The 13,250-nt window shown below is 36.5% G+C and overlaps 1 protein-coding gene across 6 annotated transcripts; it reads right to left on the reverse strand.

The window, feature by feature from the left end:
* Window positions 1–6,212: 6,212 nt before the first annotated feature.
* On the reverse strand, window positions 6,213–12,801 carry LOC149556013 (zinc finger CCCH domain-containing protein 18-like). 6 transcript variants are annotated; one of them, XM_089830127.1, is made up of 10 exons: window positions 12,653–12,801; window positions 12,247–12,320; window positions 9,806–10,912; window positions 9,137–9,316; window positions 8,668–8,744; window positions 8,152–8,376; window positions 7,869–7,983; window positions 7,600–7,738; window positions 7,420–7,481; window positions 6,213–6,837 (listed from the first exon to the last, which is right to left on the reverse strand). In XM_089830127.1, the coding sequence occupies exons 3-9, from the start codon at window positions 10,894–10,896 to the stop codon at window positions 7,461–7,463; spliced, it is 1,848 nt and encodes a 615-aa protein (XP_089686253.1). In that variant the 5' UTR covers window positions 10,897–10,912; window positions 12,247–12,320; window positions 12,653–12,801; the 3' UTR covers window positions 6,213–6,837; window positions 7,420–7,460. The 6 variants fall into 6 exon arrangements, with proteins under 6 accessions (XP_089686253.1, XP_089686254.1, XP_089686252.1 ...); XM_089830128.1 differs by having other exon boundaries at window positions 12,538–12,778; XM_089830126.1 differs by lacking the exon at window positions 12,653–12,801 and having other exon boundaries at window positions 12,247–12,501.
* Window positions 12,802–13,250: the final 449 nt, after the last annotated feature.

The raw sequence follows: 13,250 nt of genomic DNA on the forward strand, positions 1-13,250 counted from the left end.
AAGTTTGGGTTACAAATGCAAGACATTGGCCTCCTAGGGAATAGGTTCGCCGAGGTTGATCTTATCTAGAATAGGTCAACCTCTTCCAAAATAGATCCACCCAATCCAACCTATTCCCTGGTAGTCGAGTAGTTTTGGTCTCGGTCCAATTTCAAATTTAAATTAAATCCCACTCACTACAGTTAGCCTCCTAGGGTAAATTTGGAAATTCATTATGAAAATACATCAAATGCCTCATTTTCATAAGATGGAAGAAAGGTAAAAGAACATGTGGACACCCTAATTTGACATAAATAAATTGTAAGGTGGAAGCTAAGAGCCAAGTCTAATTCTTTCATTGCAAAGTGAGGTCTTCATCAACATTTCCTTCAATTCAAGGATTCAAACATTACATGACACCATGGAAAACTTATAGTCAATAAAATAACCTTGTAGATGCAATGGTAATGCCCAAATAACCTTATTATACACCCACAATCAAATCAAACCAAAATTTCTACTCTTGAGAAGGATTTTCACACTTAGAGAGCTCTAATACCATGTTAGTGTTAGCTTGAATGTTGATGGTATTATTATGGGGGAGTATTGTTAGGATAAACCACGACCAAAAATAAAAATTACATACAAATTTAACCAATATCATAAAATAATAAATCGCATAGAAGAGAACATAAGAGAGAAAGATTTAACATGGTTCACCTAATCCTTGGGATAAGTCCACCAACAACAAGTCCACTATTATTATTATCCAACGATTACAATCCACAATCCCTTACAACTCAATACCGCCACAAGAAGCTACATTATCATCATACATTATGAAATCCCTAACCATAAACCATTTTATACAAGCTTTTTGCCTCTTAAAAAATTAGGGATAGAATGTGTCATCCAATAGGAAAATAACAGTTGATGCCTTTTACAATAGTAGAGCCATTTTTGGCTTTGGAAAACCCCCATAGGGGCGTTGCCCCTCGACCACACCCTATACTGCACCCCTTGCAAGTGTTTCTCCCAAACCCCCATAGAAATAATCTAGGGGGGAACTGTGTCGAATAAACCTGAAAGTCTGATTAGGCTCCACATCACAACAAGTATGTTAGCAGTGTTAGAGAGATGTTTCTATTCTTATGTGTTTCATTCATGACAATGTTTGTCAACGATGTCAACATATACACTATTATGTGAAGATTACCAAAGTTGTAGGGGAAGGAATGTTTGGTGTGGTCAATGGTCAATGAGTTGGGTTCAACATGCTTGGGTAACTATTTAGTGATGTGTATTGTAGTTATGAGAGCAAAAATACATATGAAGATATGTCAGAGTTATGTAATATTTTCTAAAGGTAGCTTTTAGAGAGAGTTTTTGGAAAGTGGGTACTGGTAGATGAGCTGTATCTTTTGGCATAAACAAAATTTAGATAAACGAGCTTAGAAGATGGTTAGAGACATGTTCAAGATGTTATGTCCAAGATGGAAAAATTAGATATGAGATGACTTATGAAGTCTGTTCAACATATGTTTCCTAGGAAGCCAACTATTGATAAAATAATTATGGGAAGTGTTCCTTGTAATGTAACATGTAATTGTAACATCTTCATGAGGTACTATATTACTCAATGTAAATTGGGAAAGCCTGAAGGCCAAATCAATTAGTTATTAGGACTTGGTATAGTGTAAAGGTCATTTCCTTGTGGATTAGTATTTAGAGGAGATATTTTTGTAATCATTGAGATCATTGTGTTATGTGAACTTTGGATGCAAATTATGTTTGATCAAAGCCAAGAATGATCTTGAGGATGTACCGTGAGCTTCAAAGGAAATGTATTGGCAAATAAGTTGTCATTCAGTCAGTTCAAAACTTGGATATGATATCCTGAAGATTGTTTAGTGAAGATAGTCTAAGGCTATTTGAAAAATGGTTTTAGTTGTCATCCTTTCAAATCCTAAAAAGGTTGCCACAACTCCTAACAGGGTTTGAATATCCTGTCAAGGATTCAAAGTCTCCTAATATGGACTCCATGCATTGATTGTATTTCATTGGCTCCTAATAGAGTGCATAATTTTACAAGGAACTTTTACATTAGTACATCATCTTGTAGGCATTATTCCCATCGAGGTTTTCCCTCTGATCAAGGGCTTCCCTAGTCAACATATTTTGTGTTATTGTGCATGGTTATATTTGTATGGTTGTTACATATATTATTTACATGTTTGATAATTAATAAAGATATTGAGAGATGTTTTAAATTCATAACTAATTCATTCCCCACACTCTCAGTTATCTTGGTTGACTTTACTTTCTAAGAGTTAGAGTTTAAGGGGACTCTATAGCACCACTACAATAAAATGAAAGACCAAGATAACTTACACAAGAAAATGGAAAGACATTAGTAACAAGATAGAATAATGATATTGTTTAGAGGGGAAATGACACCAATGAGTCTAATGCAAACTAGAAATGGAAAATTTAACACTTTCTCCCTAAGCCATTCAATACAAGAGAAAGAGGGGAATGCAAGTGAACGCAAGTAAAACCAAAGTTATGATCTTCTCATTGAAGAGGAATAGGAGATCTCTAGACAAGTTTATGTTTGAGGGTAACCCTCTTGAGATTGTGAACGAATACAAATACCTGGGAATAGATTTTCAAAACAAACTCGATTGGTATACATGCAAATCAAAAAGGATTCAAGGGGGTTGGAAGGCATTATATTCTCTACAAAATAGGTGTAGGAAGGCATAATTATGGGATTGGAAGACGACGAAAACCCTTTTTGTTATGCTAGTCACCCTGGGGATTTTGTATGGGTGTGAAATTTGGACCGACAATATGTTCGATCAGAAATGGAGATAGGTGGAAATAATTCAAAAACACTTCATTATCAAGAGTCTCAAAACCAAAACTATAGTGCCTTATGATATCTTATTGGTTGAGGTTGGCTCTTTTTTATTGAAAGTCGTTGCTTTGGTTCGGGTGCTAAGTTATTTAAAGAAAACTCAATGTATGGGAAGTCATCAATGGCCTAAGTTAGTCATTGCAAAAAAGCTTGATAGGAGAAAAGGCATGTGGATGAAACAAAATGAAAAGTGGATGGGATGTTAACATTCATACATGCTCAATTAGTAATGAAGAAATAAAGAAGTTTGTTATGAAAAGATTTTGTAATATCATTTGGACAAAGCACAAGGGGCGGAAAAAATCTTATTATATCGAGGAATTTAATCCCACTTCTAGTCATGATGAAAAAGCATATAGAAAAGCATTGATCAAATGGAGAGCAAAAATGCTTATAGCTCAGCTTAGAACAAGCTCTCATCAGTTGAGATGTGAAATAGATGGTGGGTTCCAAAAGAAGATTGAGTAGATAGAACATGCTTATTCTGTGATATGGGGGTTGTGGAGACTGAGCAACACTTTGTCACGGATTGCTCGGTGTACAGTGACATCAAATCTGGGGATGCGAAGATTTTAAAGAAAAGAAACATGAACTACTTATTTGAGGAAAAAAGCTGAGCAGAACAGCAAATGTGATTATCAAAATACACCAATGAAGAGATGAGTTAGCCGATTACAACTGAATTAGGTTTTTCCATCTTTTGAGAGTGGGTGCTACATTCCACTCCCATAAGCTGCCTTGGCCTCATGGACATTATTAAAATATTGCATTCATTCATTCATTCAATTTTCAATTGTAAAATCAAGTACCATTAATTTTAATTTAGTGTCCACATTTATGCTTATTGTGAATGGCAAAAGTATCAAATCCCAAATAATATTGTTTATTAAATTGCCTTGACCTATTACTTGCTGTGATATTGCTATCAAGATTTAACTGTATGATTTTGAGTCAAACTCATTGACCCATATTTCATGAGTAGTGATTCAACATGAATCCATCTCTCATGAGAATAAATGGAATACTTAGCACTCATTGAATCTAGGTGATGCTCACAGGGGTGAAGCATCAGTACTTCCCGAGAAGTCACCCATCCCAATACTACTCCAGCCTGAGCGCGCTTAACTGCAGAGTTTCCTCCATGGTTAAACCCAAAGCTTGCAACCCTATTACTTGCTTTTTTTTTAAGTACTTTCCTTCACAATATACATTTAGGCATTAGTTTGCTGAGACGAATGAAGGAACTTCTAAACTGTAAACCACAAAACAGAAAAAACTATCGACTCTTTGTGCCTGTCCAAAAACGTTTGCCCCACCCAAATAAGCATATAGCACCCACCATACTCATCTTGGGTTATCATTTCATTGAATTTCTGAGCTTTTTGAAAAGATGAAAGACAAATAATTGGACGTAGATGGGAATAACTTATCTCTAACGGAAGTAATGCTCCATGTTCTTATGTCCTCCTGTCAGTAAAATACAAAAGTGTGGACAGAACGTGTGATGTGCAGACAACGCCCCAAGCATCATGTGGGCACAGGCACAAACTTTCCTACCTCTAACAGCTGACATCTTTCATTAAAATTTCTTTGCATCTCTTTACTTGCTTTCAGTGGGCCTTCTCAAAGGACATAAAAAACAGCCTGTTTTGCGGAACACCTTTATGGAAAACAAAAACAAAAGTAAAGGTGAAGTGACTCCAAAGAAGGATCATGTTGGCTACTTGAATATTCTCCTCTGCATGAATGTAGTGGACTGCAGGCTTTTGTGCCCTTTCCCAATAGCCTTCACTTTTAGTGCTAGAGACAAGTACTCTACTAGTATGGTTTATGCATCAAATTTTCTATGATTCTTATCCCCTATGCACTAGCTTGTAGGACTACCGAGTCCCTGTCCCTGCCCCACCCAATGTGAGTCCTTGGCTGTTTTAAGTCTGTACCACAGCAGAAAAATGCTTTTGTCCGGACTGACTGACCCACAGAACTGAGACAACTGCATGTGGGAGGAGCCAAATCGATATTGTAAAGAAATTCACTCTCTGAACATTCAATGATGGCAATATCCACATTCTGACAACCCTGCTCCACTCACCTAAATCAGTAGTCCATATAGATGGGACTTTAGATCCATCAAAAACATTCAGGAAAACTTTTGGGTTTTTCTTTATTGTCATACCCATATTGCAATCTTCATGTTAAAGAGGCCTAAATTAAATATGGATTTAGGTGAAGAGACCTAGAAGCCCACCAGGTTAACTTTGTGCACCTGGGTTCCTAAACTGTAAGTCAAATTATGCCAACTTTTTCAGTGTACCTCCGTAGCTGACTCAAGAGTTTCTAGACTAAGGTTTTGGCATTTGGGCATTTACAGATCTCTTTGTAGAGGCCATGGAGTGTAAAGTGGTCGAAAAGTGTCATTTTAAAACACTCCCCCGATACTCATTATGTTCACCCCCAAATAGTTGCTCACCAAAAACACAAGTACTTGTGGTAAAATGCCCCAGCAGTCATTATGAAATGTCCCAATACTGGTACACACGTAGGTCAATCACCAACTAAAAAAGCAAAAAAATGATGGAATATTAGTACATGTGTGATCAGCTATTGGGACTATCGATGACGTCTACTCTATTACGGTCATTGGACCCCTTAATGGCTAGAGGGGTCTCTTCCCCTAGTGTTACAAGGGCAGATCCAGTACTCGAGCAATTTTGCACTTCTCAAAATTCTAAATTTGCACTTTTCTAAGAAAAAAAAATTTAAATCACATTGCTCCCAATTTTTTACAACATACTCTTGTAACATCATTTTTTAAGGAATAACTGCATATATATAATATTTGATCACTTTCCCTACTTAATCTTGGAATAACTGCATATATAATATTTGGTCACTTCCCCATACTTCATCTTTAATACAGGAAAAAGCTAGGGTCTCATTTTGGGGTTTTGATATAACCCTAGTCAGAATGATCCACTTCCCATTTTGCTGATGCTTATTTTCAATATCTTAGTTTATTCAAACTCCTCTCTGATATAATCCAAATCCGAATTATCCACCTTCCATTTTGCTGATGCTTATTTTCAATATCTTATTTCATTTAGTATGTAGGTAGCGTTTGAAACACCCCTCTCATATCATAATTTAGAGACAAGTATCTGGAAGGTAATTCCCCTTCAGTATTCTACCTCTAATGAACATAAACATTACAATTAAGCAGGTGACTACGCCTTTGACTGAATCTTACACTATTAAAATGTTTGTTTTTTGCCTTTTTGTACCACATTGCAATCAATAGAGCTTAAAAGCATGATAAAAGGAACAATTAAATTCGGATTCTTTTCATTGTGCTATATTGAAATGTCACATAACAATAGTCAGAACTGGCTAATTATATTGAAAGCGGCTGCTGCAGCAGCTCAGATTCAGTCTAGTAAATCTAATTAGTTGTTGCCTTACACGCTCTTATATCCAAAGTACTCTTTTGATAAAAAAAGAAGGTAAGGTTCTGTGTATAGACTCGTATCCAATTTTTGTTTGGAAATACATAAAGCTTACTTATAGAGCTCTTTCTTTTTCATTTGACAATATAATGTATATATATATATATATATAAATCTACATATGGAAAAATGCTGTACTCTGCTTCAAAAAATTATGTAATTCCGGATTCTCCAAACCCACTTGGACTTCTTCTTTATCTATGTTATACCAGTTGATTTATTGTATATGCTGGTTTTGGCCTCCTTTGTCCTTGTAAGGTAGCCCTCCACACAGATGTTGAGAGAATAAAAAGACCCTGTATATTTTACCAGAATTTTATTAAACTGGCTTTCTCTTCACCGGGCAATGATGCTCTGCTGGTGTTCTCTACCGTAAAGGAATTTTGTTATATTTTACTGCCAGTAAATGGTGGTGATTTGGTCCATTGTAATCACCTGAAACCACATGATCAATGTTAATATTTTCTGGCTAAAATTAATGCTAATGAAAACAAAACTTCTGCAACAAGCAATGCATAGTATAACCCTAACCATAATAGGACTACCCCTGAGAGGGGGACCTGTCCTTACAAACTTTAGGAATACAGTTCAACCTTGAGGGTCATATAGCAAAGACTATGCATAAATTCGTAAGTGGCAATGTGTACAAGTCTTGCAGACGTGGTTCAAACATTGTTTTGGTGATATTCCAACACAGGCAATTCCTACAATAATTGAAGATGGTTACAAAATTTAAAATGTGGTCTTCAGAATTTGATAATAAAGCTTATGAGTGATGTGTTAACATATCACTAAAAAGTGGTCCAAACATGACTGACAGTATTCAGACAGAACTAATACTTCAGAATGTGGTCCAAACATAGTTGTGCAATGGCATTCCAATATACAGACACTGGCAGATGTTAAGAACATGGATGGACCAAGCTGATTCTTGCAGCTTTAAACCAAATTTATAACCTAACCCAAGATCTAGTAGGTATAGAGGATGTATATAACAAAGTTATGCTGATACATAACCTTTGAACTACAGTCAATGCAAAACCAGTGTCATGGTAACTTCACCTGCTCCACAGCGGGATCTGCATAAAATAGATAAATGGCAACTTTCAGACAACAAGAAGTGGCCAAATTGCATAACAACAGATAAAAATTTAATAAAAAAACAAGGTCCCAAAACAGAGAACAACTAGTCCTTTCCTGAGTGAAACCAGAGGTGCTTGATTCTTGAGTCGTGTTGTTGAATATAGCGTGAATCTTAGTTTTCTCAGGATGGGGTGGCGTTTTTAGCCCATTGAAAACTGAAAAGGGGCTATCAGGAAGGTTGTGCCCGTTATTGCTGCTTGTTCACATACGAAGAACAATCATGAGTTTACCTATGAGAAAAACATATCAATAAACCGTTCTGCATGTTTATGCTTCAAATGCAAGCATATATAGATACAAATAAGGACATCAATCATTCCTACCATTCATCATCACCCTCAGCTTCACTTTTTGTCTCTACTTCATTATTGTGCTCACTGTCCAGCACATCCAACACATAGCTGAACTGATCAAGCGCTGGATCAAGCCCATTGAGATCTGCATCAAGTGAAGCAAATTGTGAAAAACAAGACCATCCAACTAAAATATAAATAAAGAATAACATGAAGTAGCAGAAGCAATGCTTAATAGTTAAAAACACAAAGCCATGTCATGCAACCACTCTCCTGACATTTGAATTTAAGAATATCTAATCTAGCTTCTCACCTTCTGAAGCTTTTACATCTTGGTCAGCATTGAATAAACCACTAGAAAAACCATTTGAGAAATGATTTTGCTGCACAAGAGGCATACTGATTTGGCTTCCACCTTGATTTCTTTGGGCATCTCCCAGATGCAAATCAGCAAAATGTAGACTCTCTAGCTCCACAGCTTGCTCTTGCTCCTCCATCTGCCTTCTAGACATTTCTGAGCTCTCAACCAGTCTACAACCTGACATTACACAAAGGTCAAACATTTCATAGGCTAGTACCACTTAAATAGATTATCACTTGAGTTATCAAATCAGATCATCACAATAATCTTTTCACATTTATACCATGATAAGCTTGAAAGTTAAAATACTACAAATTTTGTGAAGCTGTCTTGTAAAGATAAGCTGATAAGCAGCACCCTGTTCGTTATTTTAAGGATCCAAAGTCCCAAATAACAAACATCATGCCTGCTGTCCAATTTAATTTAAACATCAATCCTACTTGAGAGATCTAACTGAAAGATGCATACCTAGATGTGAATCGTACTCCTTAAGATCGAGAATGTGAGATGAGAAGTATTTTGAATGTTCTCTATCCATAAATTTCCTGAAACATAACAAGGAGACTAAGTCCCGCCACAAAACGAAATATGCACATTTTAAATAGATACGTATTAAGAACCATAGTTCACAATTCTGCCCTAATTTACCTGTGATTGATGCATGCCATTTGTGCATGGAAATGCCTTAATGCTAAAAAAGTAATAACGCAAATAGACTTAATAGCTCAGACACAAAAGACCAATAAAAATACAGATCTTACAGAATTGGTGAAAAAAAATACAGTTATCTTCTTAGTGCTAGTTTTAGCTAAGGTGATTTCTCCATGCTAATGTGTACAAGAAAATGCACGAATACCAGCAAATTACCAAACTAAAACAGAAATAGGCTAGCAAATGAAGTAAAGATATTTTTCCTCCTATTTCTGATTAATCCAACCTGTCGCCATACTTGCTTTTCTCTTTGTAAGGTTTAACGAGAACCCTGGCACCACAAACATAGTGAGGATTTCCTTTGGCTAAGACCACTTTCACTGTATGAGCATAAACATATGTTACGAATCCAAACATCCGCTTCTGCTGGTAGGGGATCCTCACATCCTGTACAGGTCCATAATTCCTGAGAACCAAAGCTCATTATTAGAATTTAATCACTTAATTTGGTCTTAAACAAGATATTAACATGCACAAACCATTTAAGAATGGTCAAGAATGGGCAGTGGAACTCAAATGAGTAACACAAGGAATAATTGAGCGCATATCAGCTTAAGTGAATTAAAGCAGAATAAGAACAGGAAAATTCGCTGGAGAACTCCATAGCATAAATAGTAAGTAAAAAATGCAGTAGAAAAAAAAGAACCCAAAATTCTAAATGACCAAAAATAGTAAGCAACATGTTAAACGCATGAAAGCCTTAAGCTATCTCCATGGATAAGGGAGTAATGCAGTAGAAAAAAAAGAACCCAAAATTCTAAATGACCAAAAATAGTAAGCAACATGTTAAACGCATGAAAGCCTTAAGCTATCTCCATGGATAAGGGAGTCTGGGAACTCAAAGCTATCTCAAAGAAGAACGAATTGAAAAAGAACTAAACTATACCGAACATACCCAAAATAATTTGAAACATCCTCTTCTGTGAATGTGCTCTCAGCAGGAAAAGTCATGTAAATTTGACGGGATGCAGGATTGATGCTGCCCAAATCCTCTCGCTCACTGTTACTAAAACCACTCCTGTATGCTGTAAATCTGTAAGCATCCTCTGCTAAAACGACAGCATGCTGCCCATGAGGCCTATCAATGAGTGTAACGGTATTCTTTAGCCGAGCTAATAGATTTGTCAAACTGTATCCAGTTTTACCATGCCTCTGACTCTCAGTCAAGTACCCCTCAGCTTGCAGAGTTTTACCGAATCTCTCATAGTATAACTGGGGCAGAGAAGCAATTGAAACAGGGCCCCTCATTCCTCTCAAGAGTTCTTGCATTTCCATCTCTAACTTCTCCAGCGATATGGTTTCAATCAAGGGACATAATAGATTATGTGAAAAACGGCAGTTGGATCCATGCTTGCAGTAACCACGAGCGAAATATAGGCATGGCTTGGATGACAAGGATTCAGAACTTGGAGAAACAGAAACATCAGTCATGGAATAGGCCCGCCTGTGGTGTGATCCTGGCTTGATTCCATTGAAGAAAGTAGGAGAGATGTCTCGATAAAAAGATTGTTCATTAGCTAGACTGAGAGAAGAATCGGTATAAAAAAGTGGTTCTTCTGAAAATTTGAGATCATGGGGCAGGCTCTGATGCCTGCTCAAATTCAGATAGTCACTGGGTTCACCTTGAAAATTGGTCTGAAGCATTAGATCTTGAGCTGCTAATAATGTACTATCTTTTTCATGAGATGATCCCCAGTGAAATCCATTAGAATAATGTGGAGGCAACAAATTCGAGTACTGAAATGGTGGAGAATGGTGATCTGATAGCAGCTGCTGATGAATTGGAGGAGATGCTGACAATCCCAGTTTCTCCTTGGCTTTTGAAATCATGGACTGTAACAGAGCATTGGGACCAAATGCCAGGCGAATCATTTCTTGGTCTCCCAGATCTTGCATGAGCAAATATCCAATAATCTCGGATACATTTTCTGGCTCAAGGCTCCTGATCCTTGTGTAAACAATGCGAACTGCTCCATATGCATCCATTGAAACGTCTAAACACCTGCAACCATTCAAATCTTAAGATTTGTAATTCAAACGCAAGTGTTGAGGAAAGAACACATTTCCTTTTAAGCTGTCTACCCACAATTTCACACATGTAAACACTTTGTTATTGTGTACACTAAATATAAATCAAGCTAATCATACCAAACCTGAAAAATTAGGTCTAAAACTACTCACCAAAACAATCTTCTACCCTAGTAACTATATTCTGAAATTCCTAAAGACAAATTACAGAATTGCATTTACTCACTGAAACCTTAAATCAAGAGAATCACACCAAACTCCCAAATCTTGGTTCAAAAGTTAACACCCACAAACCTAGATACAAAATTTCATTTATACTCATAACCTAGCTGTCATGTAAAACTGCATTTGTCCTGGTAATCTACTACAAAATCCTTAATCCAAACAATCATACAAACTTCGGAAATTCAGTGTGTCCTCATACAAGCAATCTATTAAACAAGATAATGCATTGTGATAGGTACTACTGACCAAACTGGCTCTAAAAGAGACTAGTCATCATTTCATCCCAACCACATTATCTAAAACTGCAATGCCCTCACATTCCTCCTAAATAGATCCCCCAGATGCATAGATTTCATGCTTAATACTTCAACTCTGTCGATCAAACCTAAGACAGAGAAAATCATAACATGCCACTATTCATGTGAATCTGTTTTCATTGGCTACATGATTTTGGTCGGTGGCAAATCAAATCACCACCAACTAATATAGCATTGCTAAGTCTGGAGCCAATCGAGTAATGCACCCACTTAGGACTAGCGCTATCATTGCCAGACTACAAGGTAGTCCACTCACTTGGCGCTCATCAGCACTACTAGAAAAATTTAGTTCCTGGATAAATCTGGCAGCTCCGCTATTTTTAAATGGATTCAGTGTCCTGACAGCTCAGTAGTATACGCAGCTTCATACTGCGAAAACCAAAAACCTAAACAAAAAGATGTCAATTCCAATTCTATACTAACGATTCTCAAACAGACTCAAATCCAGCTGCATCGTTTGACTCATAACCAAAGCTTTCTTTCCTTTTTATTGAGTGATCCATGCTTAAACAAAGCTTAACCCCACGTAATGAGCTAAAAATACATGTTAGATGCTACAACCTGTCAATCTTAAACCACCATAAGACTGAATCCGTGGCTACATGGTAACCATTGATTTACTACAAGTACAAACACCCAATAATATAAACACAGAGAACAAGAGAGAAAAACAACATAAACTCCAAAACAGAACTGATTTGCAGATCTCATTTAAAAAAACAATACCCAACTAAGTATCTCATTGAAAAACTATACTGAGATTTACCTTAAATCATGAGTAAAACAGCACCATGTATTTCCTTGTTTGCCATTGCTTGCATTTCTTCCGTTTTAACGCCCCTGCAATCCAATTTATACCCCCGTAAAACGTTATAAACATAATAAATACATGCAAGATTAGGCTACGCGTAATCCCTAATGTTGGACACTGTGTTCGGGATCCGCACTCCGTTAAAAAAGTACGTGCATTTTTTTGTTTTCTTGCTGTAAAGAGAAACGTAGCAGAGAATAACGCAAGTTCAAATTCCCATTCGATCAAACGGAAAAACATCGTTACCTTGAAATATTAACGTAAATTCAAAAGAAACCCATAATTTGTGGAACGCAAATTTCGCATTCGGGACCCACTCCACTTAAGAATTGAAGATCGAGGTTTTATGTAGGGATCTTACCCATATGAATTTGAACAGCCAACTTTACCCAGTGAGCCTCCGGAGGTGTCTTCCATTATTTGCGGATCGAGTTTGTGAGAGATCAGGATTTTGGATTCAGTTTGAGGATAAGGATTCTTCCTAGATTGGAGGATTGGTTTTTTGGTCTGATTAGAGCGGAAAGGCACTTTTTAGAAGTTTGTAAGAAGGAAGTTTTTATTATTAATATATTTTTATTTCCATTTTATTAGATGAACGAATTTGTTTTGGAGAGGTAAATGTTTTGTATCTCGATAGTTTTTATGGGGGACTTTAAATCTTCTTATAGCAATTTAATCATTACAGTATGTCAATAAGGTATTTCTAAATTAAATAATTTTTAATTTAAATTTTACAAATTTAACAAGGGGTAAATTTACATCTTATTGGAGAATCGTTAGTATAGAATTGGAATTGACATCTTTTTGTTTAGGTTTTTGGTTTTTGCAGTATGAAGCTGCGTATACTACTGAGTTGTTAGGACACTGAATCCATTTAAAAATAGCGGAGCTGCCAGATTTATCCAGGAACTAAATTTTTCTAGTAGTGCTGATGAGCGCCAAGTGAGTGGACTACCTTG

This window comes from Cupressus sempervirens, chromosome 5 (assembly GCF_028749045.1).
Source record: "Cupressus sempervirens isolate cs-2001-9-10 chromosome 5, ASM2874904v1, whole genome shotgun sequence".
Lineage (NCBI taxonomy): Eukaryota > Viridiplantae > Streptophyta > Pinopsida > Cupressales > Cupressaceae > Cupressus > Cupressus sempervirens.

What these genes read in the sequence shown, in the direction of transcription:
- LOC149556013 (XM_089830127.1), bottom strand. Translation starts at nt 10,896, where the DNA reads ATGGATGCATATGGAGCAGTTCGCATTGTTTACACAAGGATCAGGAGC. An exon ending in AGATGTAAAAGCTTCAGAAG is followed by an intron (nt 7,984 to 8,151) that starts GTGAGAAGCTAG and finishes CACTTGATGCAG; the next exon opens with ATCTCAATGGGCTTGATCCA. An exon ending in GCTGAGGGTGATGATGAATG is followed by an intron (nt 7,739 to 7,868) that starts GTAGGAATGATT and finishes GTGAACAAGCAG; the next exon opens with CAATAACGGGCACAACCTTC.